Source organism: Antechinus flavipes, chromosome 2 (assembly GCF_016432865.1).
Source record: "Antechinus flavipes isolate AdamAnt ecotype Samford, QLD, Australia chromosome 2, AdamAnt_v2, whole genome shotgun sequence".
Lineage (NCBI taxonomy): Eukaryota > Metazoa > Chordata > Mammalia > Dasyuromorphia > Dasyuridae > Antechinus > Antechinus flavipes.
The window spans coordinates 255,316,076-255,340,932 of record NC_067399.1 but is presented as its reverse complement, the minus strand read 5'-3'; the positions used below and the strand labels follow the sequence as shown (position 1 = coordinate 255,340,932).

At 37.7% G+C, this 24,857-nt stretch overlaps 2 protein-coding genes across 3 annotated transcripts in view; one reads left to right on the top strand and one right to left on the bottom strand.

Annotated features, from left to right (window-relative positions):
- The window catches only part of CHRNA4 (cholinergic receptor nicotinic alpha 4 subunit), a 58,240-nt gene extending 44,530 nt beyond the window's left edge, over nt 1-13,710 (top strand). For both annotated transcript variants that reach the window (XM_051976751.1, XM_051976752.1), the window contains one exon: nt 8,218-13,710. In XM_051976751.1, the coding sequence (XP_051832711.1) occupies nt 8,218-8,343 (126 nt within the window). In that variant the 3' untranslated portion in view covers nt 8,344-13,710. The remainder of the gene's footprint in view (nt 1-8,217) is intronic.
- Nucleotides 13,711-23,721: 10,011 nt separating this feature from the next.
- COL20A1 (collagen type XX alpha 1 chain) overlaps nt 23,722-24,857 on the bottom strand; it is a 72,428-nt gene continuing 71,292 nt past the window's right edge. Inside the window, exon 37 of the mRNA XM_051976750.1 lies at nt 23,722-24,536. Coding sequence (XP_051832710.1) covers nt 24,517-24,536 — 20 coding nt within the window. The 3' untranslated portion in view covers nt 23,722-24,516. The remainder of the gene's footprint in view (nt 24,537-24,857) is intronic.

Genomic DNA, 24,857 nt, shown 5'->3' with positions numbered 1-24,857 from the left:
TCCTAAGAAAAATCTCCTGAGGAGCAGCTAGATGGTGCAGTGGATGGCACACCAGCCCTGAAATTTTAACACTTCCTACACCTCCTAGCTGTATGACTCTGGGCAAGTCACTTAACCCCAATTGCCTCAGGGGAAAAAAAAAACAGAACCTTCTGGACAGATAACTTTTTTTCCAGGTCAAAGGAAAGAAGGAAAGAAAGAAACTAGCATTTATAAAGGGCTTTCTATGTGCCAGACATTATGCCTTATACTTTGCAAATATTATCTCATTTGAACATCATAACAACACTGGAAGGTAGGCACTATTCTGAACTCCATTGGACAGTTGAAGTAACCAAGGCAGACAAAGATTAAATGACCTGCTTAAGTTTTAGTATCTGAAGTTAGTATCTGAAATCTGATGTGAACTCAGATTTTCTTAATTTCAGGCCCATTCTCTATCTATTGTACCACCTAACTGTCTGAAAATCAAAGTCTTGCTCAGTGTGGATGATGGGCACAGAGTAGAAACTTGATTTAGGAAAGAGAGTGGAAGCTGACATTTAGTGTTCCTTCCCATTTATCTTGTATATAGTTTGTTATTGCTCAGTTGTTTTCAGTTGTGTGTAACTCTTCATGAATTCCATTTGGCATTTTCTTGGCAAAGATACTGTAGTGGTCTGCCATTTCTTTTTCCAGTTCATTTTAGAGATGAGTAAACTGAGGCAAACAGAATTAGGTGACTTGCCCAGGATCACACGATAAGTGTCTGAGACAAGATTTGAATTCAGGAAGATGAGTCTTCTTGACTCCAGACTGAGTACTCTATCCACTGCACCACTTAGCTTTGTGTATAATTGTTTGCAGGTTGCCTCCCCCATTAGCCTTGAGGGCAGGAACTTACTTTTGTCTACTTTTGTGTCTCCAGAATTTAACACGGCTGGCCCACAGTAGGCATTTAATAAATGCTGATTAATTGATTGTAATAACCAAAATAGTCAAATGTGACTAGGGCTGTGTGAATTTTGAGAGCCATGAAAGGTGATAATAATGGTGGCATGGGAAGAGAAAAACAATATTTATAAGGTGCTTTTAATTTTACAAAACACTTCTGTTATAATCACTCTGTGAGGTAAATAATGTAAGTAGTATTTTCACTCCCACTTTACAGATGGAGAAACTGAGGTCCTTAAAGGTCAAGGAACTTTCTCACATTCATATCACTGCTAAAGCCAAACAATATTGAGATTCTGGTCTTCTTTCCATTCAAGACTTCCTATGGCCCTTGGAGTCAAGGACAAAAATAGAATTTGATTTGTAAGGATTATTTCAAGACCCATCAATGGTGCTATTTTCAAGAGTAGGGCAGATGATGGGGACACCAGGAAAAATAGTTCCTTCCACTGGGATTTTAACCTTTGATTCCAAAGACCTGATGGAACAAATTAAGTTAGAATACTTACAGAGCCAGCCCTAAGCATGGTACTAGGTATACAGATGACCTTGGGTATCTGCAGAACAGTATGTGAAATTATCCTCTTGAGGCAAGGTATTTATCTTCTTATGAAAATCTTTGCAATAACCCTTTATGTTTGGAGATTTGGAAGATGGAAGAGCCCAGAGAAAGCCCAGGAAAAAATGATGTGTTTGAGTGTTTAATTCAGACTATTCCTGATTAAACTTACACAGAAGTTGCTGTGAGAAAGAGAACAGCATAGTACAGAGGTGTCAAATACCTGTCCATGGGCTGCATTTGTCCCCCAACACTCCTGACTGCATCCTGAATCCAATTAAAATATAACTGGAAATATTTGACAAAATAAAAAACAATATAATAAAACATAGATAATATTACATTTTAAAACTAAGGCAACATGCAGTCCATAAGGATCTTTATGTGGGGTTATGCATTTCTATTTGTCAGACACAGCTGGTATCATAGATGATCTTGAAGTCAGGAAGACAGGTTCCAATCCTGTCTCTGACACATGCTGGTTGTTTGAGCCTAGGCAAGTCACTTATTTTCTTAGACTAATACACAATACTCTAAGAATATAAGTTGAAGAGCAGCTACTGACCTATATTGGTGTCAAGAGTTTGCTCACAAAGAAATTCCTTATACCAATGAGATCAAAGATCCAGACCTTATCCCTTGACAGCTGGAACTGGTGAATAGAATTGGAGGAGAAGGAACAGGCATTTTAAGCAGCAGCTGGAGTTAATCAATGACAAATATTTATTAAACACCTATTATGCTCTAGGTAGTCAGGCACTGTGCTATATCCTGGGAATACATAGAATGGCAGAAACATAGCCTTTGCCCTTAAAGAGCTTACATTTTAATTAGGGAGAAGACATGCAAATGATTATGTATTTCAAAGATATATAGAGTATAAGTGAAGAGGTGGGTGGAAGATAGGACAGGATGCCTCCACAAGTTGAGATTTGAGTTGGGACTTGAAGGAAGCCCTTCCTTCCTTGAAGGAAGAGATGAAGGGAGAAAGGATTTTAGTCAGGGAAAATTCATAGATTCAGAAGATCGAATCTTTTGTTTGAGGAACAGTTAGTAAGCCAGTATCTTTGGAACAGAGAGTACATGGAGGGGAATAAAATATTTGTAAGAAGGGACTAGTTGTATAAGGCTTTAAAAGTCAAACAGAGGATTTTATAGATCTTCCTGGAGGTTAACAGGGAACTACTGAATAGAGAGGTGACATCATTAGACCTGCACTCAAGAAAGAATTATTTTGGTAACTGAGTGAGAGATGAACTGAGGTGGGAAAAAGTGAGGAAGATGAATCAGCAGTAGTTTAAACATAAGACGATGGTTAGTGACAGTGTCAAAGAGAAGAGAGCATGTGAATATAGAAATAACAAGAATTGGCAGCATATTGAGTATGTAGAGTATATTTGAGAGAGGAATTGACGATAATCCTGAGTTTGCAAGCCTAAGAGGGTGATACTCTAGGCAGTAACAGGGAAGTTTAGAAGAGTAGAGGGCTTTGTTGTGGGGGTATAATAAGTTCTGGTTTTGATACGTTGAACTTGAGATGAATTTGGTATAGCCAGTTCAAGATGTCCAAGAGAGCGGTTGGTGATGGAAGACTTAGGAGAAAGGTTAGAGTTGGATATATAGACCTGGGAATTTTCTGAAAAGAGATGAAAATTGCACCCTTGGCAGCTGATTGGATCACCAAAGGAGATAGATACTATGGGATGAAAACAGAAGAGCAGCCAGCTTAGCATCTAGGATAACATCAAGAATTGGTGGTATGATTTAGATAAGGAAAGAAGGGTGAGAAAGAATTAGAGTTAGATTAGAAAAGTGCTCAGATAAGTATGAGGAAAACTAAGAGAAATCAGTGTCACAAAATTCTGAAGAAAAGAGAATATCTTGGAGAAGAAAATGACTGTCAAAGGCTGGCAAGTGATTTAGAAGGATGAAAATTGATAAAAGACTCCATCTGTCAATTAAGAGACCATTGGTGACTTTGGAAAGAGAAGTTTCAATCAAATCATAAGCTCAGAAGCCAAATTGTAAAGAGTTTAGAATCAAGTTAGAGTAAAAGAAATAGATGCACCACATATAGATTGCTTTTTCCAAGGGTTTAACTATGAAGGAGAGGAAAGATATAGGATAACTAATGAGATAACTAGGATCAAGTGAATATTTTGTAAAGGGGGGAGGGAGAAATGAAAATATTTCTTGACATTAGGGAAGGAACTGGTAGATAAGGAGAGACTGAAGATTATTAAGTTAGGATGATGAGGAGAGGGATAATCTCCTGGAGAAGATGGGAAGGGAAAGGATTTAAGGATGCATGTAAAAGAGCTTTGACTTGCTGAGGAGAACACATGCCTTTTCACATGGGAAGGGGTGAAGTGTATGAGTGATATGAGATGAGAAAAAAAGGAATTATCATTGAATGGCTTTTTTAAAGTATGAATTGAGGTCTCCACTTTAGATCATGGGAGGAGACTTGAAGAAGAATGAAAAGTTTGGGATAGCTGTAAGAAGGATAAAGAAGCTGTTAGAAAAATATAAAACAATTGCCTTGCTGTAGTGAGGATCCAATTGAGATTACATAACATAGGTAATAGATCCTATCAGCTCTATCAGCTCAGTTTCTTTACTTGATGCAGTTTCATTCAGTAGCATCTGAATAGGACAGGTGGTAGGAATGATCAAAGGTTGAAATTTGGTAAAGGGTTTGTCACACATGAAACACTTAGATAATATAATGATGTTTGATTGTTTAATTCAGACTATAAGGGCCTTGTGAGTCAGCAGAGTAGAAACATCAATGAGGGCTGGAGCTGACAAAAAAAACTTCATGAATTAGATGGGGAAATATGCTAGGTTCTAAAGGATGGGTAGGATTGAAATAGATGGCGGGATATGGGAGGCACATTTGAAGTAGAGTAGATTAATATTCCCAAAGGCATGAACAGAAAAACAAAAAGGACATTTCCAGAGGATAATGAGGAGAGTTTGATTTGAATAGAGGTTGTACACTGGAAAGGAATAAGAACTGAGGGAAGATGGTGGAGACAGTGCATTCTGAAGAGGATTTTGAATGTCAGGCTAGGGAATTATGGTAAGTCAACTGGCAGCTTTTATCCACCATTAGCTGAAAATTGATCCTAAAACAACCCCTTTAAGTGAAGGGTGGGGAAATGAACAAGTAAATCCTATGACAATCCAACTACAGGATAATGAAGTATAGAATAATGAGGAGGGAAGACTCAGGAACAAAGTTTGCCTTGAGGATCCCCAGAATATGTCTCATGTCAATAAATGTCAAGGGTGGAAGCCCAAAGATGCCATTATGTAATCATGAGAGATATTTCCCTGTGAGTTCTTGAAACAGAAGAGAGATTTCCTATCTCTTGGCATTACACATATCTGAGAAAATGTGCCCCTTAGGGGACAACACATTTCTCTAGTAGTTTAATCAAAATCTTAATGAAAACCAAGAGATAAATGTGGCATTTATCAGTACACAAAGTTCTGTCAGAACAAGTGCTCTGGAATGAAACTGGAAACAAACAAACAAAAAACACCCATAAAACCCTCATTTTTTCCTTCTTTAGCTCACTATGCCACTGCTATCCAAACAGCCCTTTATCTCTGGATCCCTTTCACAAGGCTGAGGTGACCCGCTTTTCATCTGTGATGAGTTACAAATCCCTGGGGAGTACAGCAGACTTCACACAGATCAACATTCAGAAATGAGTTGCAGGAACACTTTGGTCGGTTCCTATGTTTCATCTTCAGGAGAGAAACAGGGTGTTGGGAGGACAAAAGGAAAAGGCAATTAGAAGAAAATTGGAAAAATAATACCCTGGGGAACCAGGCTTTTTTGGCCTTCCCTGGGAATAGAGGGATAATAAACAGCATCTTTACTAATAAATTACCTTGTTGCTTCTCTGGCCCTGATTAAATAAACACATTTGTTTCGATTTGGCTCAATACCATTGGGATTCCAGCAATTACATAAGAAAACGGAGCAGAAAAGTCTATTGAAGGACTATCTCATACCTCAATATACTTACAAAGCCCCCAAATTGAAGTTTGATTTTACTTTTCCCTCTTTTTCCCACTATTTTTAAAGGGTTTTTTATTTTAAATATTTTTATAGGAGCAGGGATTAAACATTAGAATAGGCTATTTTGAAAGTAGCTAAGACCACTATCTCCGATACAATCTCTGGATTTGTAAACACACAGGTAGAGATAGGTGAAAACTTGTTCATTTATAGGTTAGCTGCCCCCCCCCTGAAATGGGCCCTGCTTTAATTTGGAAAATCACTCATGACCATCTAAAGCAGGGGTCCTCTAACTTTTTAAATAGAGGGCCACTTGACTCTCAGGCTGTTGGAGGGCCAGATTATAGTAAAAACAAAAAATTTGTTTTGTGGGCCTTTAAATAAAGAAACTTCATAGCCCTGGGTGAGGGGGACAAACGTCCTCAGCTACCGAATCTGGCCTGCGGACCATAGTTTGAGGACTCCTGACTAAAGCCAATTGAGATGTCAGCACTCTGAAAGAGAAAAACTAATGACAGAAAAGGAAAGTTACCAAGAAGAGATGGCAAAACAATAAATCTGGAGAAGGTACTTATGAAGCATTCAGTTTCTTTTCTCCAACTGATAGGGACTTGTTTTCTCTATTTATGTCAAATCAGAGCTAATAGGACTGATAGTTTTGAATAGCCCTGTGAATTTTTTTGGTTCTCTCACATATACAAAATAGACAGACATAGATACATATACTCTCAGAATCTATGTAAGAGTATCAGCTAATATGTAGCCCATTCATAGTCCATGTAGCAACATTCATTCAACTTTACACAAGTTTTTAGACACAGACTAACAAGATCCTGTTACCTTTCCATAAAATCATGGGAAGTTTACTAACCCTTCTTCTCCCCATCTATTGCTACTCAGTGGACCTATACCTGTTATAGCCAAATACCAATATAGCAATTTTGGAATTGAAACGGCAGGCAAATTTGTCTGTGTCTTATCAGAGCAATAGCTTATTCTCTCCTATGCCTAGGGACAGAAAGATGTGGGACTTTAAATGGTGAAATGAAGACCGAGGAAACTTTTTGACACATTAAGATTCAAAGCAGTATCACTTCAGAGCAGTGGTTCATTATTATCTTTACCCCCTCTCCAAAACTGCTTTCAGTTTGTCTCATATGCTACTTGTATGCTATCTCAAGAATTAACTGTAGCCATTTAAAACCCAGATTTGGAGGCAGTTCAGTGACACTGTGGATAGAGCACTGGGCCTTGAGTCAGGAAGATCTGAATTCAAATATGGCCTCAGACTCTAACTGTGTGACTTTGAGCAAATCACTTTAATACTTTCAGCCTTAGTTTCCTCAACTATAAAATGTAGATCATAATGGTACCTTACCCCTTGTTGTAAGGATCAAATGAGATAATATTTACAAAATACTTAGCATAAGGCCTGGTACACAGAAGGCATTTAATAAATTCACATTCTCTCCTTCCTTTCCAGATGCTCCCTCAGTCAGGGTAAGAGGCAAACAGAAAAGAGAGAATTGGCTGAGAAATGTGAACCCATCACATCTCCCCATACTCCCATTCCTTTAAGGCTTATATACACATCTCTGTTAATCAGAAATCTCTCGACCTATTCTTATCTCAGTGAATTAAATTAAAGAATGGGAGCCTTTATGGTGCAGTGGAACATCTTGAACTGGGAGTCAGGAGACTAGGTTTCCAGTCTCAATTCTTCCAGGAACTAACTGTGCAACCTTGAACTTACCATGATCAAAGATTTAAGCTGGAAAAGACATTAAAGATCATCGCATTCAATCACTTATTTTATAGATGAGAAGACTGAGGCCCCCCAGATACTGTGATTTTGCAGCGATTACATGAGTAGCCCTTCTCTATAACTAGATTTCCTCACCTGTAAAATGAAAGGATTGAGTGAGATGATCTGTTAGACTTTTTTTCTGCTTTGTGGAAAATTTTGCCAAACTTTTTTAGAGAGATTCTTTTGCTACTGAACAGAAAGTCAAGGATGGAAGTTGATGACATATGTTCCAGATGCTTCATTAGTCACATATACATGTGTCTTTGTGGGACTTCCTATAGCTTGACAAACTGAACATATTCATGATTGACTTGCTTGCATAGGCTTTAGGATAGGATACACACAGTGTGAAATTATTTGTCTCAAGATGACCTTGAGCAGCCATGGCTCTTCTGTTTACTTCCCCTGGCTCTGAAATGCTTTAAATCCTAGAGAGTTCATTACAAACAGGTTAAGGATCCTATTAGAGAAAAAAAAATTTCCTCTTTTAAGTAATGATGGTTTAAACGAACAAACAAAAAACCCTTAAATAGAGACTCTAGACCAAGCTTTATGTACAAAGGCTTTCAACTCAAGGTCTACCCCACAATATTTTTCCACTCCCCACTTGTTCAAGTACTGGGCACGTTCCCAGGATTTAGTGATATGTGTAGGGTAGGCAGAAGCTACTCTGGCTCCCAGCCTGAACATTCTCCTGCAATAATGGGTTTGTGGTTATCCGGAGTTAACATGAATCAAGAATATCTATGGCTTCCTATATATCCCTTTCATCTCTCATTAAGTCCTAAAATAACTTCTCTCTGCACAAGCAGAATTATACAGGAAATGCTTCTGAATGTTGGAGGGCATGGTTAGTAATTCAATGTTCTGTCCCATTTCTAGGTGAAAGAAGACTGGAAGTACGTTGCCATGGTCATAGACAGGATCTTTCTGTGGATGTTTGTCATTGTCTGCTTATTAGGAACCGTGGGACTCTTCCTCCCACCCTGGCTGGCTGGAATGATCTAATAGAATGAGAAAACATTTAGAATACATTTGGAATTTTCATCTACCTGGAGGGAGAGAGTGAGATGGAAACTCTCTCTATGAATTATTCATCACATATCTGCGCATGACTCATTATTGAGAGCTCTGAAAATCTTCAGAGATCACATCATCTCCCAAGTTATCCCCATTTTCCATATCCATTTTGAAGCAGTCTTGGAAATAGTCAGTGACTAGCCTATTTGTCTGGAGGAGAAGATCTTGGTTTGTACTGATTCCGTTCATACCCCCAACTAATCTTACCTCCTTGGCTAGTAAAAAGTATGTGGAGTGTGGATGCTTTTATCTTTATTTGCAAGACATTTTAATGGAAAAAAATCTTATTAAAGATCATCTTCAGCATGATGGTCATCATCAATATCCCAGTATATGAATAGATATTGTTGCAAGTTGTGGGCAAAGACATGACCCTTAAATAGAACAGATATATTATGGCCTTCAACCCATGACACTGAAACTCAATGTACATTGAAGACCTCATTGGAGAATAGTGACAAGATGATTTGATTGTATGTCTTTATCTAAGTCATTCTGTCAGTAAATAAACTCTCTACTGGTCTTTTGGGATATAGTATGGGGTCAACTGTGAAGTGAAGAAGAGTAAAAAAGCTTCAACATGACTTAGGGCTGTTCAGTGGCATAGACTAAATTTTAATATGTTTAGCTTCTGCTAAGAAGCTGCTGAAGTGAGTCGGGTGTCCCAGGTCCAATAAATCCTTGATTCTATCCCTTAGCATATAAGTGACTCCAAGGACTTATCTGTCAGATGAAGGGGGACTATTGTGTAAAACAAACCTCAATCTGAAGAAAAAAATGTTAGAGATTTCACCTATTTCTTGTTTAAATCTGGTCCTTGTTGGGTCTAAGAGGTCCTGAAAGGTGATGTAGATGCTATATCTAAACTATCAAATTAAGGGACCCCTTTCCCTCCATCATCCCTCTACTTGGCCTAGAGCTTATGTCTGTTTCTTTTACATCCTGAAGGAACCCAGCCTCCAAAAAGGCAGAAGGCATATTATCTACTTTTTTAATCTTCCCCAGCACTGCTGTGCATAGTTCTTCATACATGCAAATATAATCTGTAATTTCCTCAACATAAGGAAACAGATTGTGATCTGTATTATAGTAAGTTCTAGGATTTTGCCTGAAGCACATAGACATTAAATGACCTGCTCAAGCTTACAAAGAAGGGATTTGAGTCCAGGTTTACTCCAAGTTCTACATTTTACCTGCTACACTATGCCATCTACAGTAAGGTCTTAATAAAGGTTTGTCTAAAAAATGGCTTTCCCAAATTATAGATCCTTCAGGATGGACGATATTCTTTTCTCTATGAATAATAAATTAAATATTGCTTCACGTTTATAGAAACTATTGAGGATTTGGTATATTAGGTAACAGAAGCTAACCAAATAAAGGAAAGATCTGAAGCAAAGATTTCATACTTCATCAAGAATAAATCTCAACTACTTATAAATGACATACCCTCTGGCACTGTTCTTCATGGTACTATTTGAGTAAAGTCAACACCATTGGTATAACTTTTCTTGGTTACTCAGTAAAGTCTACAAAAATGCTCATTTTCTGAATAAGTAAGCCAAAATTTTCTTGACACATTTCATGGGAAAAAAAATCTAAAATGGTCTCTTGAGAGTTGGATAGAGACCTTGGTCTTGGCTCCATATAAGTCAGTTGTGTTATTATAACTTATTGGGGCACAAAAAATTGTCATGAAAATAGCAAGAAGTTTATGGAAATCATTATTGTCTGAGGGTTTAAGATTAGGTTAATCCTAACCTGCCCACTTATGGGGATACCTAAGAAAGGATTCTTGTTTGGTTATGGGTTATACCAGATAATCTCTAAGGCCCCTTCCAACTGAGATTGTGTGCTTCTATGACTTTTCTGTAGCAATAATAGTTTAAGAGACAAGAAGAAAATTGAGATCAGAATAGATTAAAGTTATAACCAAATAAACATTTATTAAGCACATAGTAAATTAAAGGACCTATTTTCAATGAATGCTAAGGATAAAAAGAATAAAAACTGCACTACACAATTCTTGCCTTCAAGGAACTTATAATTTAATAAAAGGTATAAGAGGTAATTAAGACAAGGCAGAATGTGGTAGGATAGACAGAGACAGAGAAATGAAAGTGAAACAGACAAAGAGAGAAAGTATATCATAAAAGACAAAAGTGTCTAAAAGGAAAAGTCCAAAGATAGTGATTGTTTAAAAAAAAAAGCATAAAACATTGGATTTTGTAATTGGGACACGATAGATGATCTAGGAGAGAATGATAGGATGGTGTCTGTGGAAGGCGCAGCTAGATGATGCTGGACCTGGAGTCAGGGAGACTCATCTTTCTGAGTTCAAATCTGGCCTCAGACATTTACTAGCTGTGTGACCCTGAGCAAATCATTAATCCTGTTTGCCTCAGTTTCCTCATCTATAAAATGAGCTGGAGAAGAAAATGACAAACCACTCCAGTATCTTTGCTAAAGAAAACTCTAAATGGTGTCATTGAAAGTTGGACACAACTGAAAAATGACAACAGTAACCAAAACAGTGACAACAGTGGAAGAGTTACTGGAGTGGTTTGGAGGATTATGGAATGTGTATTATTAAATTTCTGATAAATGTTTTTATAATTCTTATTCCCTTTTATTTATATATGGTGATTATATAGTGATTACATAGTGATCTTAGAGTTATGGAAGGAAAGGAACATATGACTGAGAAGAAAAAAATACGTAAGAACTTGGTGGGAAAGTGTTGAGAGATCATGACTTTAAGGTGAACCAACTTCCTGAGGACTTTAATCCAAATCTCCCTTGCATAGGAAGCAAGTGATAACTATTTTTTTTTTTTCCTGAGGCAATTGGGGTTAAGTGACGTGCCGAGGGTCACATAGTGAGGGAGTGCTTAGTGTCTGAGATCAAATTTGAATCCAGGTCCTCCTGACTTCAGGGCTGGTGCTCTCTCCACTGCGCCACCTCGCTGCCACCTAGCTGCCCCCTAGTGATAACTATTCTTAAAGAGAATGAAATAAAGCATCTGCAATTTCCCTGTGTCATGTCCTTCTTGGGATAGACAATGAGATTGAAATCATATAGGAAAAAGGGAAATTATCCAGAGTCCTTCCTACCTCTGGAAGTCAGTCTTCAAATGCTTAATGGGAAAATTTATCCACACTGATTCCAGGCATAGCTGGCCTATTTTTTTCTAACAGGGACTTGCTACGAATATGAATGGAACACACGCCAAGAATTTTCAGCAGCCCCATTTCCTGGCAAGTTAAGGGGCACAAAAATCATCCTTACCGTATATCCCTCCTAAATGACCTGACATGGTCCCATCATTAGAACAGGAGGGCAAGAGCATTATCTTCAGATATTGCCTTGGTTGAAGCACTCTTCCATTAGCATTTGAGCTGATCAGATTAGCTAAAATTTATCTTGGGAGGGGCTGACTTATCTAGTGGTAGGAGGAGAGAATACAGTGTAAATATTTATGGCATAAGAGAAAGTGGATAAGGTAGTTGGGCTCAGATGGGGGTAGTGTCACAAAAGGAAGGGAAAATGGAATATTTGTTGACTTTGAGCAAAGAGTCGTCTCCATGGAATTCTTCCATTCAAGCACATTTGACAGACAGAAAGGAATCCAAACCAATACTACTACTATCATTTCATTATTATCACCAGCATGAATTACTGAATAATTTTTATAAGTACAACCCTGTGGATGACTCTTAAGTTAACCTGATACAAAAGAACTCAGACTGATAAATGAAGAAATAAGGCCAAGATCAGGGGAAAGGCAAATTCTTGGATTTTTACATCAAAGTTTACATCAAAAACCTGTAGTCCATGTCCTACCAAGGAATTCCATGGAAAGATTTCAATGAGTCTGTGAACTTAGATAGGAAAATATTATATCTGCTTCACTAACCTTTGACCTGAAATTTGATATTTCCTTCAATTATGAATATAGGGATCAAACCATCATTTTGAAATGAGGCCCATAGGCTTTACCAGACTGTCTGAGGGATTCATGAAACAAAAACAAAATTAATAACTTCTGCTGCAAATAATTAATTCCCTTATTGGGTGTAAAATAGGATTTGATTTGCTAAAATTCCATCTGCAATCATGTTTTTCAGGATCATATCTAACTGTTAGTTGAGGATCGTTTATTCTCAAAATTTTAGAAAAGTAAGAATAATCACTGACCTCAAGAATGTTATGTCTTATATATCTAACATATATATGTTATAAGTTATATGACATTCTGCTCTATATTGGGAGAAGAGGTATGGGGATGAGTGACTGAGATCCACCACACAGAGACCAGAAGCACTTATGCAATCCAGGAATGAGAGAAGTTAAGAGGCTAGATTTCAGGGACTTAAGTCCCACAATCCTGTTTACATAATGCAATCCAACTTGCCAGATGTATGCAGCAGCTGAGTCTACTGAACAGACCCCTGTACTTTATTGAGGTTGTTCCTTTGGGAAGCAGAAAAAAAAAGTTTCAGATTGCCTTGGCATTACTGCTCCTGGCTGGCAGCTCCTGCTCACTCATCTATTGCTCTGATTCAATTGGAAGCTGGTACAAGGAGCAAGAGAATGTCTAGTGCTCCTCTTTTGATTGAGTCTTTTCCTATTCCAAGGCCATTGAAATCTCATCTTATGTTTGATATCTAATGTGTTCTTTGTAATAACCATTTTTGCCATAGGCTAATTGCTTCCAAGAATGGGAAAAGAATGAAATTATTTCTTCACCATCTCCTTTGCCCTGGATTCATTTCCAAGGGAAATCTTGAAAGATAGTCTTGGCATTCTGCTGTCATCCATTAGGAGCTGGCTCAGGGTTTTGGGCTGACATTATCTTTGCCTTCAGTCCTATAAGGTCAGATTTCTTCCTCTCACAGGCGTAGAGCAAGCTCTTTTGGATGAAGGGGAGGGTCAGAGTGCTATATTTTATAGGAAGAACAGTAACAAATTAGAGAATTGCTGAGGGAAAGGGGGCTATGATGTTGATAAGATTATAGATCATTTCCATAAGAGGGGAAATGACTGGAAATGTTTTTCCCAAAGAAAAGAAGACTTTCTGCAGGACATGAACGTTTTTCCCCAAGCTGTCAACTCATTTTGCTTTATTTCAGAGGGAAAAACTAAAAGCTGCAAAGAGGTTAAGTTTGCAAAAGTAGAATGACATTTCTTAAGAAGTAGTGAGTTCCACAAGGTCTTGCAAGGGTCATTGTTGAAAAATTATCCAGGCATATGTTTTGAAAATAAAAAGCTTTAATAAAGAAAAAATAAAAAGAAGTAGTGAGTTCTTCATTATTGGAGGTCTTCAAGTAGTCAGTCAATAAACAGTTATTAAATACCTATTATGTGTACTTGCAAGCACTCCGAAAAGTTCTGGGGATACAAATATAAAAGAGTAAGATAATCCCCGACTTCAAAGAGCTTAAATTCTAATGGGGAAAGGCAATAATCAAAATAAAGCTGAAAAGGAAGGGGATGGGTGCCCATGCAAGGGATGTGATGAAAAAATCCAAAGGAGTATTAGTTTTTAGCTAGGACAAAAATGGAGAGATGGCTGGTGTCATCTTAAACAGAGGTTTTGGGAGGATCTTCTTTGCTCTGTTCTCCAATCAGTGAAACAGAGAGTATTGAGGATGCTTGAGGATCAAAGATGATGCAATTCAGCAGGATGATGAAGTTTAGTGATGAAAATGAGATTTTTGGAAGACATGATGAAGAAATCTAAAGAACAGCAGCTTATAGGAGTTGGAAATGAGTGGAGACTGGATAGCTACTTGTTGGAGATTCAATTTAATCCATTTCCACAAATAAATAGTTGCAAAGTACTCTGTAGATCCTGGTAATGAAAAGGAAAAATATCTCTGCTTTCAAGGAGTTTAATTCTATTTGTGTACACAAATGTGCACACAAATAAACATGATAAGAGATAATTAGAAGAGAGCAAACATTCACATCTAGGAGCTTTATAGAAGACCCATGTTCAAGAAACATTTGAGCCTTGAACAAAGATAGAGATACTAAGTGTCAGAGCTGGGGGAATTCTTGTCGGTTTGATCAGGATTAGACTAGACTAAAGGACCTTCCAATTCTGAGACTTATGTGATTCTGAGGGACAGATACTCCTTAAGAATTGAGTTTGAATTACAGAGAAAAAACAATTAAGAATCTAGAACTCTGATCAACATCATGACAAACTATGAATCTAAAATAATGGAAATGAAATACCCCACTAATCTGACAGAGATGAACTAAACATGCAGAAAAAGATACAGATTTCTGATTGTGGCTAATGTGGAGATTCACTTTTCTATCTAAGCAATTATGTATCGAAGGCTTTGTTTTTCAGGATTTTTTTCTTAATTTGCACAATTGGGGAGAGAAAAATAAGAGAAAAATAGGATAGAGTTAGAAAATGATTGATATCCTTCTTGGCAATCAGTGGAATTAACTTTGTCTAATAAGTATCTGTTAAGTACAGGTAATGGAAGACCTGTAACAATTCTTCATTCATTTATCTATTCAACAAACATCTTTTAAGAGATTTGTTGAATATTGGCAACATAAAAGTAGATAGGACAGGCCCTGCTTTCAAGGAGCTTTTCCATCCTTTCACAAGCCAAAGATGAGTCCTTGAAGAAAGGTGATTAGGGAAGTCTAGGAGTAGAAAATGGCATTAGAGTGATGATGCCATAACTTGCACATTTTTTCTCCTTTTAATGGTGCTAGAAAAGAAGGTCCCTATTTCTACTCATAACTCTGAAAATAATTCTTTGCCTTAGTTTCTTCATTAATGAGTCTTAGCTGATTAACTCCAAATTTCTTTCAAGTGACCCAGGAAATACAAATATTTCCTCCATCCAGAGGGTACTAACTCTCTGTACCCAAGCCCAGATTTGCTATTCTGATAATGAATGAATACAGGAAGGGGAATTGAATGAGAAAATCAGGAATTATAGAATCAAGAGAAGATAGATCTGAAATAGATCTTAGAAATCAGTTAGTATAACCTTCTTGTTTGAGACTGGGGAGGGATAACTGAAGACCAGAAAAGGGAATTAAACTGAATCAAGTTCACACAAGTCATGCGTTAACCAAGACTAAAACCCACTTCTCTAGACTACCAGTTCTACTGGTATTGTTTCTACTGTGCTAAACTTCTATTGTCTGGAATATTTATTCTAATTATGGATCTCTACCTCATCTGAACTGCTATAAGATTAATTAACTGAAACAAACTACCTAGCAGGTTTCTGTATATTCTGTTTGTTTTGTTTTCTCATTGTTTCACAAATGGGAATCTTGGCTTCAGATGTAGAATATGAGACTGCCAAAAGGAAAGACTATCTTATTCATCCTTCTCTCTCCCACAGTGCTTAACACAAGGTCTTGTCCATGTTAGGTGTTTGATAAATGCTCACTGATTACCTCAGCACTTGCCACAGACAAGTTTTTTCAAAATCAATTGCAGTTTAGACAGCATTAAAAATAAAGATGAACAGAGAAGCAAAGTGAGTTGAAAGAATAATGGATTTTGAATCAGAATAACATCATTTTTTTTTTATCTTCCTTTTTATACCTCTGTGAAATGGGAATAACCAGAACCACAAACTTTAATAAAAGCTAATTGAGAGATTAGGATCACTGGTACAATGAAGATGAATGAAGTATTTGACAGACTGCAGTGGGAAGGTTAAGCCACAGGTAGATGCATAGGATGATAAGGGGTCTTGGAATTATTTCAAGCTGAAGATTGGTACACAGGACTAAGGAAGTCTAGTTGAAGTCGATGGTATCATGATCACTGCCTTCAAATATATGAAAGATTGTCATGTAATAAACGAAATAAATTTACCTTCCTTGGTTCCAGCTGACAGATCTCTGAGTAATAAATAAGTAGACCTCAGAAGAGCACTGTATTTGGATTTGAAAAATGCCCTAACAATTGGGACTTTGAAAAATGAAATAAGCTATTTTGGAAGAAGGGAATTTCTATTATAGAAACTCTGATACAGGGAAAAAATTCAGGGATTCCACTTTTGTCACACACTATTTTTGTGACTTTAGTCAAGTCACTAAACCTCTGTGATTTTCTTTTTTTTTTTTTCCTCTGAGGGCACTAGGTCTCCCTATTTCACCTAGGCTAGAAGCATAATAGCTCCTCAAGAATGATGAGCTTTTACCTGCTCTATTTTTTTCTGACTTAGACTGCTAACATGACCTCCACTTCAGGGGTCCACCATATTGACACTGACTTAATGCAGACACTTGAGGCTTTAGCTCTCCTGCAGTTTAGAACTCCCTAAACTCAAGCTATCTACCAAGTCAGCCTTCCTAGTAGCAGGTTCTATAGCAATGAAGCATCACACCTATGAAATAAGCTGCATTTTCTTGATCTGTAAAATGAAGAGATTCAACTAGATGTTGCCTCAAATCCTTTCTAGTTTTAATTTATTAAGCTATGGGGTCTTCAAGGATGGCTGAGCACTTCTCAAGGATCTTAGGAAGGATTCTTGTTCAGGTATGCATTGCACCTCTGAGACCACTTACCATTCTGTAATTATGTAAAGCTCACTTGATCTTCAGAAATGGCCAGGAGAGGAAGCCAATGGAAGTGAATGGGAGCCTCCTTGTCATAAATGGACCGATCAATCTTTGTTCTGTGACAAATACCACAGGAGCATATGAAATTGGAATTGTTTCTATATCTCTGCCAGCAGTTCATCAGCAAACCCAGACTGCATTGCTGCCCCATCTATTTTGCATTTCAAATGAATTGATGAAATATTCATGGCAGAGGGATGGGATTCCACTTCGTGGTGATAGTGATTGGAGGGTAGAATAGGGTAGGATAGTGGGGGGAGGGGAGAATTAGCAAGACTGCCTCCCAACATTAGTTCCCAGGCTAGCACATGTATTCACTTGCTATGCAAGGCAGTTAGATTGCTGAACCATAGCTAGAGATGTCATTGTGTAAAGCTATGCAGAGCCTTGTTCTGAATACAGCTCAGCTCATTCTCCTTTCCTTTGCCTCTTCATCTTAAGCCTCATCCCTGATCACTCTCAGCCTCCAACAGTTCCTCCTTTCATCTGAGAAGTTTCTGTCTATTCACTGGGCAACTTTGAGAAACCTCTAAATATTATTAAATATTTTTATATATAATATATTGATATATGAAACATGACAAATATAGAATATTAATAAACATTATTAAAATTATAAGAAGAGCTTAAATTTCTATAGCTTAGTGAGACTTACAAAGCAGTTATCCTACAAAAGACAAAAGCCTTGTGAGGCAGATCCATTATTATTATCCACATTTAACAGAGAAGACTGAAACTGAGGCATCTCCTGGGATTTTCCTAAAGTCATACAGGTAATAAGTGGCTGATCAACAAGGCTGATTTTCTGATGCTAGGTCCTGTGATCTTTCCATTATACTATTAAATCGCCATAGGGACTCATTTGAGGATGTTTTTGCTTCTCTGCTCATATTAATAATAACTACAAATAGCTAGTATTTATATAGTTCTTTAAGTTTTGCAAAGCACTTTACAAATATCACCTCATTTTATTGTCACAGGAACTCTCAGGTAGGTGGTATTAGGATCTTCCTTTTATAGATAAGGAAATTGGCCCAGAATCACATAGTTACTAAGTATCTGAGGCTGCATTTAAAACGGAGCCTTCTTGATTCCAAGTCCAACACTCTGTCCACTATACTACCCAACTGCCCCTTTGAGTTGAGAGCATTCAAAGGATGTCTTAGACTGATATCTTCAAGATGCACTTATTTCAAAACCCTTCCAAAATAGAAAAAACACAGAAAGCAGAAGAATATTCAGAAGTGGAGCTGGGGGTATCAGACCCTTGAGGGAAATGAAATGAATGGAAATGGGGCAAGAATGAAATGAAGATTTGTTAAAATAGGATTATAAAATTAGGATCAGGTGGGATCTTGGAGGTCAGTTTGGAGTCCCCCCTCAATTTACAGACAAGAAAATTGTGACCTGGTTTAAGAGACTTAGCTAAATTCAGATTCCTTAATCTTTACAATATAGAAAACTAATTCCAGATCAAGGACCAGATTCCATCCCTCTGGATTCAAACACATGGGATTGTATATCTAGAGTTGGAAGGGACTGAGGGACTCCATTTAGTCAAAACTTCTTATTTTCCAGATGATGAAATGAAGATCCAGGAAGACTGACATAAGTCACATAAGTAGCAAGCATTAGAGATGAGATTTGAATCCAGACCTTCTGTCTCCATAGCCATTGTACTTTCTGATATTCAGGAGTTATATTCATTCATTCAATCAAATAATAAAAGCTTCTTTTTAAAATACCTGCTATGTGTCAGGCATTGTGCAAAATACTGGACAAACAAAAACAGGCTAAGGAAAGACCCTGTCCTCAAGAAACTTACCATATTATGAGGGAGACAACATGCAAATAAATATGCAAAGCTACATAGAGAACACATAGGACATAATTAATGGAAGGAAGACAGTAAAATGCAAAGGGACTAGTGTAGGCTTCCTGTTTAAGATTATATTTTTATTGGGACTTAAAGGAAACCAAGAATGTCAGTAGTCAGAAAAATGGAGAAAGAGCATTCCAGGCAAAGGGGCCAGCCAGAGAAAATAAGAACTAAGAGATGGAGTATCTTGTTCATGGAACAACAATGAGGCCATTGTCAACAGATCAAACAGTATTTGTCAGAAATTAAGGTGTAAAAAGACTGGAAAAGTTGGAGGGAACTGAGTTATGAAGGGCTTTGAATGTCAAAAAGAGCATTTTTATATTTGATCTTAGAGGCAATAAGGAACCACTGGAGTTTATTGAGTAAGGGTGTGACATGATCAGAATTGCACTTAAGGAAAATTAGTGATTGAATGGAGGATGGAATAGAGTAGGGAGAGACTCGTGGCAGGTGGATCTCCCAACAGGCTATTGGGAGATTATTATCTCCCATTATTACCATTATTATCACCACTGCCACTACCATTTATATAGCATTTACTATGTGTCAGTCTCTGTGTTAAGCACTATAAACTTTTATTTAGTCCTCACAACATCCCTGGGAGGTAAGTGCTTTTATTATATGGTATGTGATTTTGATGTAATACTATTATGCTTTAAGAAAAAAATAAAGAAAAACCCAGGAAGACATATTGTTACAAAATGAAATGAGCAGAACTAGTAAAACATTTTACACAATAATAGCAATGTTGTTATGACAATCAATTGTGAACGACTTAGCTAGTGATCAATATGATAATTCACAACAGTTCCAAAGGACTCATGATGAAAAATGTTTTTCACTTCCAGAGAAAGGACTGATGAACTTGATGCAGATTGAAACATCTTTTCTTTCACAATATGACTAATGGAAATATGTTTTGTATGACTTCATATGTATAATTTGTGTCATATTTCTGACCTTCTCATGAGTAGGGGGTGGGCAGGAAGAAGAAAATTGGAACTCAAAATAATTTTCTAAAGTGTCAGAGGCTACTCAGAGGTCAAAGAATGGAAATCAAGAAAATGCCACTGGATTTGGCAACCAAGAGATCATCAGTAAAAGTGGAGAAATCCATTTTGAAAGAATAATAAGGTTGAATGCCATATTATAAGAGGTTAAGAAGAATGAGAAGAAAGAAAGGAGAGGCACCTATTGTAGACAGTCTTTTGGGAAGAGTATAGTTACAAAAGCAGAAGAGATAGGATAATGGGATAAGAGTTTTATCAGGATAAGACCTTAGGAGTTTTGTGACCAATGCGCAGGATTCTGCTCAGTTTTGTTGATCAATCTTGGCTGTGATCCTCTATCTTTTACCTTCTCGAATACTATATTCCCAGCTCTCCACTACTTTATGGTGGTGGCTGCTAAATTGTGTATGATCTTCACATGGCTCCTCAATACTTGAATATATGCTTCTGACTACTTATGGTATTTTTTTTATTTGACCTGAAAGCTCTGGTTTTGTGTCTATAATGTTTTGGGGAGTTTTTATTTTAGGGTTTCTTTTAGATTCTTTCATACTTCTGGTTCTAAGAGGTCTAGGCTGTTTTCCTTTAAGATTTCTTGATATATGATGTCTAGCTCATGATGAAACATGCTATCCACTTCTAGATGGATAATTAATGGACTCAGAATACAGATTGAAGCATATTTTCTTTTCTTTTTCTTCCATTTTTTCTCTTTTTTGGAAATGGCTAATGTGGGAATTTTTGTTGTTGTTACCATACATTTTTTGAGATTCCTCCAAAGACCCTTAAACTTTCATTGCCTGTCAAAGACAGAACCTAGTCATAGAGAGACCCTGGTACTGTTTAACAAGAGAACTTTGGATAATATTCACCTTTAATACTTCATTTTTTGTTCACTCTTATGCTTAGGCCATACCAGCTACCTTGCTCCCCCTAAGGATGACTTTACTTGAGGGATCTTTGATGATTGGTGGCTGGCTGATTGATCTCTCTCTGGTCTGCTACCCACACATGAGTGCCCTCCTCCATCTCCCCTGCCTTTCCAGTCCCACTTAACATTTTGTCTTCCCCTGTAAGAATGGAATCACCTTGAGAATAAAGACTATATTATAATCTTGATTTTATTTCCTCAGTGCTTAGAACAGTATCTGACACATGGTAAGTGCTTAATAAATTCTCCATAAAATTGAGAGGAGGGTGGAGAAAGAGAATAGGGAAAGAAGTTTTTTCCTCCAGGGGAAGGTGAGAAAGGAAGAAGGGAATGGTAATGAATAGAACCTCTGGCCTTTTTCCTATTCCAGTTGCTCCTGAGATCCATTCTGCTTTCTGGCTCTCTCTCCTTCTGGAGCCACAGGCCCCTGGAAAGGGAGCTCATTAGTGCCAGGTGGCACACATCAGGGAGAGCAGCTTCCCACACACCATCAGACATGTCAAGATGACTTGTTGGGGCCCAGCATCCTCAATTACTCCACTTGAGCACCGTTCCCTGAAGCGTGGAAGAGCTCTGAGAAGTCAGCGTGCTATCTGGGAAATGGAAGACTTTGCATATGTGCTCCTGGCTCCAGCCTTCCACACACTCTTAGTGAGACAGCCCCCAAGTCATAGCCTTCCTGCTGGATGCTTAACTGCTTATTTAACCAGCTTATGTGGAGCGGGGCAGAGAATCACTACTTGGGCCCAATCAGAAGGGGAACCACCCCCCTCTGGTTAATCTGCTGCCCAGGGGTGTTCAGACAAGTGAACTTTTTTTGCCACTGCAATCAGAGCTCTCCATGGCCTGGGAGGAAGGGGTGGGCAGGGAACAGCCGAGCACACAGAGTAGGTGAGAAGGGTTTGCTTTTGATCTAACAAGTCTACCCAGAAGCAGCTGCACATCAAGCTTCTCTGCAGATCCCTACTTGGGCTTGTGTAATCACCCAGGAGCACTTTGCCTGACTTTGCATCCTTTTTTTTTTTTTTTTTTTAAATTTTTTTCCTCCTCCCTGTCCTCATTTTACCTCCTGAGTCCCCCTTCACCTGAAACATAATTTATGTTCGAGAACATGAAGAGAATAACAATAGGGTTTTTTTTTTTTAACATTGCTGGATCCAAAGAGCTCTACTGAGAAAATATTCCATTTGACTGGGGAAGCTGAACTCTTCCAGATCACTCCAGTCTCTCCCCCTTCAGATTCTACCCTGGGGAACAGAGGGAGAATGGAGTGAGGAATCACTTTTCACCAAATATGAATTAAAATCTAAATTATTTGACTTTCCACAATGTAAAGAATTAAGACTCAAGAGAATAGAATGTAAGCTCCCTGAGGGCAGATTACCTCTTTTTATTTTTGTATCTCTAGCACCTAAAGCAGGGCCTGGCACATAGCAAGTACTTAATAAATACTTATTATTGGTGAAGAGAGGATACTAAGGAGAAACTCATTTTTTGAGAGTATGCATGACCATGAGACAGCAAGGTGGCTCAATGGAGAGAGCACTAGCAAACCAAGAAGACCCGAGTTCAAATCCAGCCTCAGACATTTACAAGCTACATGACCCAGTCTTCTCAACTGTGAAACTGCTCGTAATAGCACTTACCTCCCAGGGTAACAAACAAGAGAACATTTGTAAAGTGATAAGGTTTATAGCTGCTTAATAATAAATAATAATAAATTTTTAAACGCTTAATCAATAAGTGTCTTTCCCTCTTCGAGGCAACCCATGTTGGACATAGATTGATGTTATATGTCCTCAGTCTATCATCTCCATAGCACTGAACAAGGATATGTTATGCTAATACTGGTTGAATAAAATTAATCAACATCAAGGATTATGTTATCTTTCCTATATTAAAGAGATAATTTACTCTTTATATTTATGGATAAAAAAGTCTATTTAGAACTGGAATGGACTTTAGAACTCATGTCCAGTCTCCCCACTTTACAGATGGGAAAGGTGAGGCTCAGGGAGGTTGTGACTTGCTCAGAGTCTCCTAGCCAGTAGGAATAAGAGAAAGGATTAGAACCGCCCAAGTCCAGAACCATATCCACTATGTCACAGTAATTCTAAAATTACCTGCTTATCATGAACACATACACTCAATTCCTTCCAACCTTAGACCTGACAACCAGCCTTGAAACTTCTGGTTCTATGTTATAGAATCATCAGGTTTTAAAACTAGAAATACTTTTAATGTTTTGTTGTTGTTTGTTTGTTTGTTTTAGGGCATAGATGTCAAACATGCATCTGCTGTCTGCAATTTTTATGCTTCCTGAACCAGATTAAACTGTAATTGAAAATTATTTACCTAACCAAATAAAAATACAATAGATGATGTTAATATAGGGTTTTCTAAGCCCAAATGCAGCCCTTTATGTGTGCTATGTGTGATCCTTATGTGGATGTAAGGAATGCTAATAATCATTTTTACTTGAGTGTGATACCACTGATTTAGGATTTGCCTCTCATGTTAGAGGTGAGGAAAAAGACTCTGAGGCAGAGTGATTTGCCTGGGGTCACTCAGCTCATTAATGGAAGAGCTAGTATTTAAAATCTTACATCTCTTCCTGTTTTGATCAAGGCTTTCCCTATTAAAGCAGAGCTGCCTTTCTATTAAAATTAGTTATGCAAGGACTTGCCCCTAAAGGACTGGATCCAGTCCAGGCTGAAGGCCATCACAAAGGTTGACAACTTCCAAGAAAAAGAGGAAAGGAGTTTGAGATAAAAGCAGCTATGGAAGAGAGATGGAATCATCTACAACACTCTTCAGCTGAGGGTCAAGTATAGACTTGAAATCATATATTTTAATATATAATTCTTTACACATAGAATGTTTCTTAAGTTCCTACATTACACTGAATCCAAATAAACCCATTATAAGTGTCAAGATGCTTAATCTTCTAGTCTTACGCAAACATCCCATGAAAGTTTCCCATACTCCCATCACCTAAGTATCCTGATTACATCCTTTTCCCTCTGGCCATTTAGTCATTTCATCAGGCTCCCAGTAATGTTATTAGCCATTAAATGTGTAGCACAAAGCAATAAGGTCTTTCAAAGAAAATAACTGAAAATAAATTCAATTGAGTAACAACGATTAGGTTTTTGTCCAGCCCCAGAGCCAACAGAAGCTAAAAACAGATTTCTGAAGAAAATTTCTGAGAACAAGATATGCTAATTCCAAGCTAGATAGAAGCAGAATACAATTGCAGGAACGTTCTAAGGCTCTCATAGAAGGCAAACCTGGAGCAGGACTCTCTCCACTCACATCCCTTTCCTTTTCCCATAAATAGCACAAGTAACCCTACTTAAAACTTTAGGGCTAAGGAGAGGGGAAAATTTCTTGTTGACCGTGTACCTTTCCCCTCATTCCATCTACAGGCTCCTCATGACATTTTCCCAATCTCTCCAGATTCTCCTACAACTGTTGTCATTAAACCATCAAATACCCTATTAATCTAAATGCTCAAATAGCTGTGAAGAAAAATATATAGTGTAAAATAGCCTATATAACTAAGAATGGACAAAGGTGGATGAAACCAAGAGGCCAAGCAGGAACCAAATCACTATGGGTCACTGAGAACCTGCTCAGGGTCCAGCCTTCAGCCAGGATCAGGGAATCAAGTCCATATCTGGAAATAAGAAGAAATAGAATTATTATAGGCAGATACGAAGTCAAATCAGTAGATCTGAGCATCACTCCACCTCCCTGCAATATCTTTTCCTATTAATTCCTGAAAAGTGCTCATTAGTGTTTTTATTCTTATATCAACTATATTTCCCAATATATTTCCCCCTTTTTACTCCCTATCCTTTTTCTAATGAGTCACTTCTTATAACAAAGAATATAAAAGAGGGAAAAAAGGTCAATATAACTAACCAACATATAAACTAAATGAAATACTGTATGCAGTTCTCTATAGTCATAATTCTCCAACTATTCTGTTGGTTTT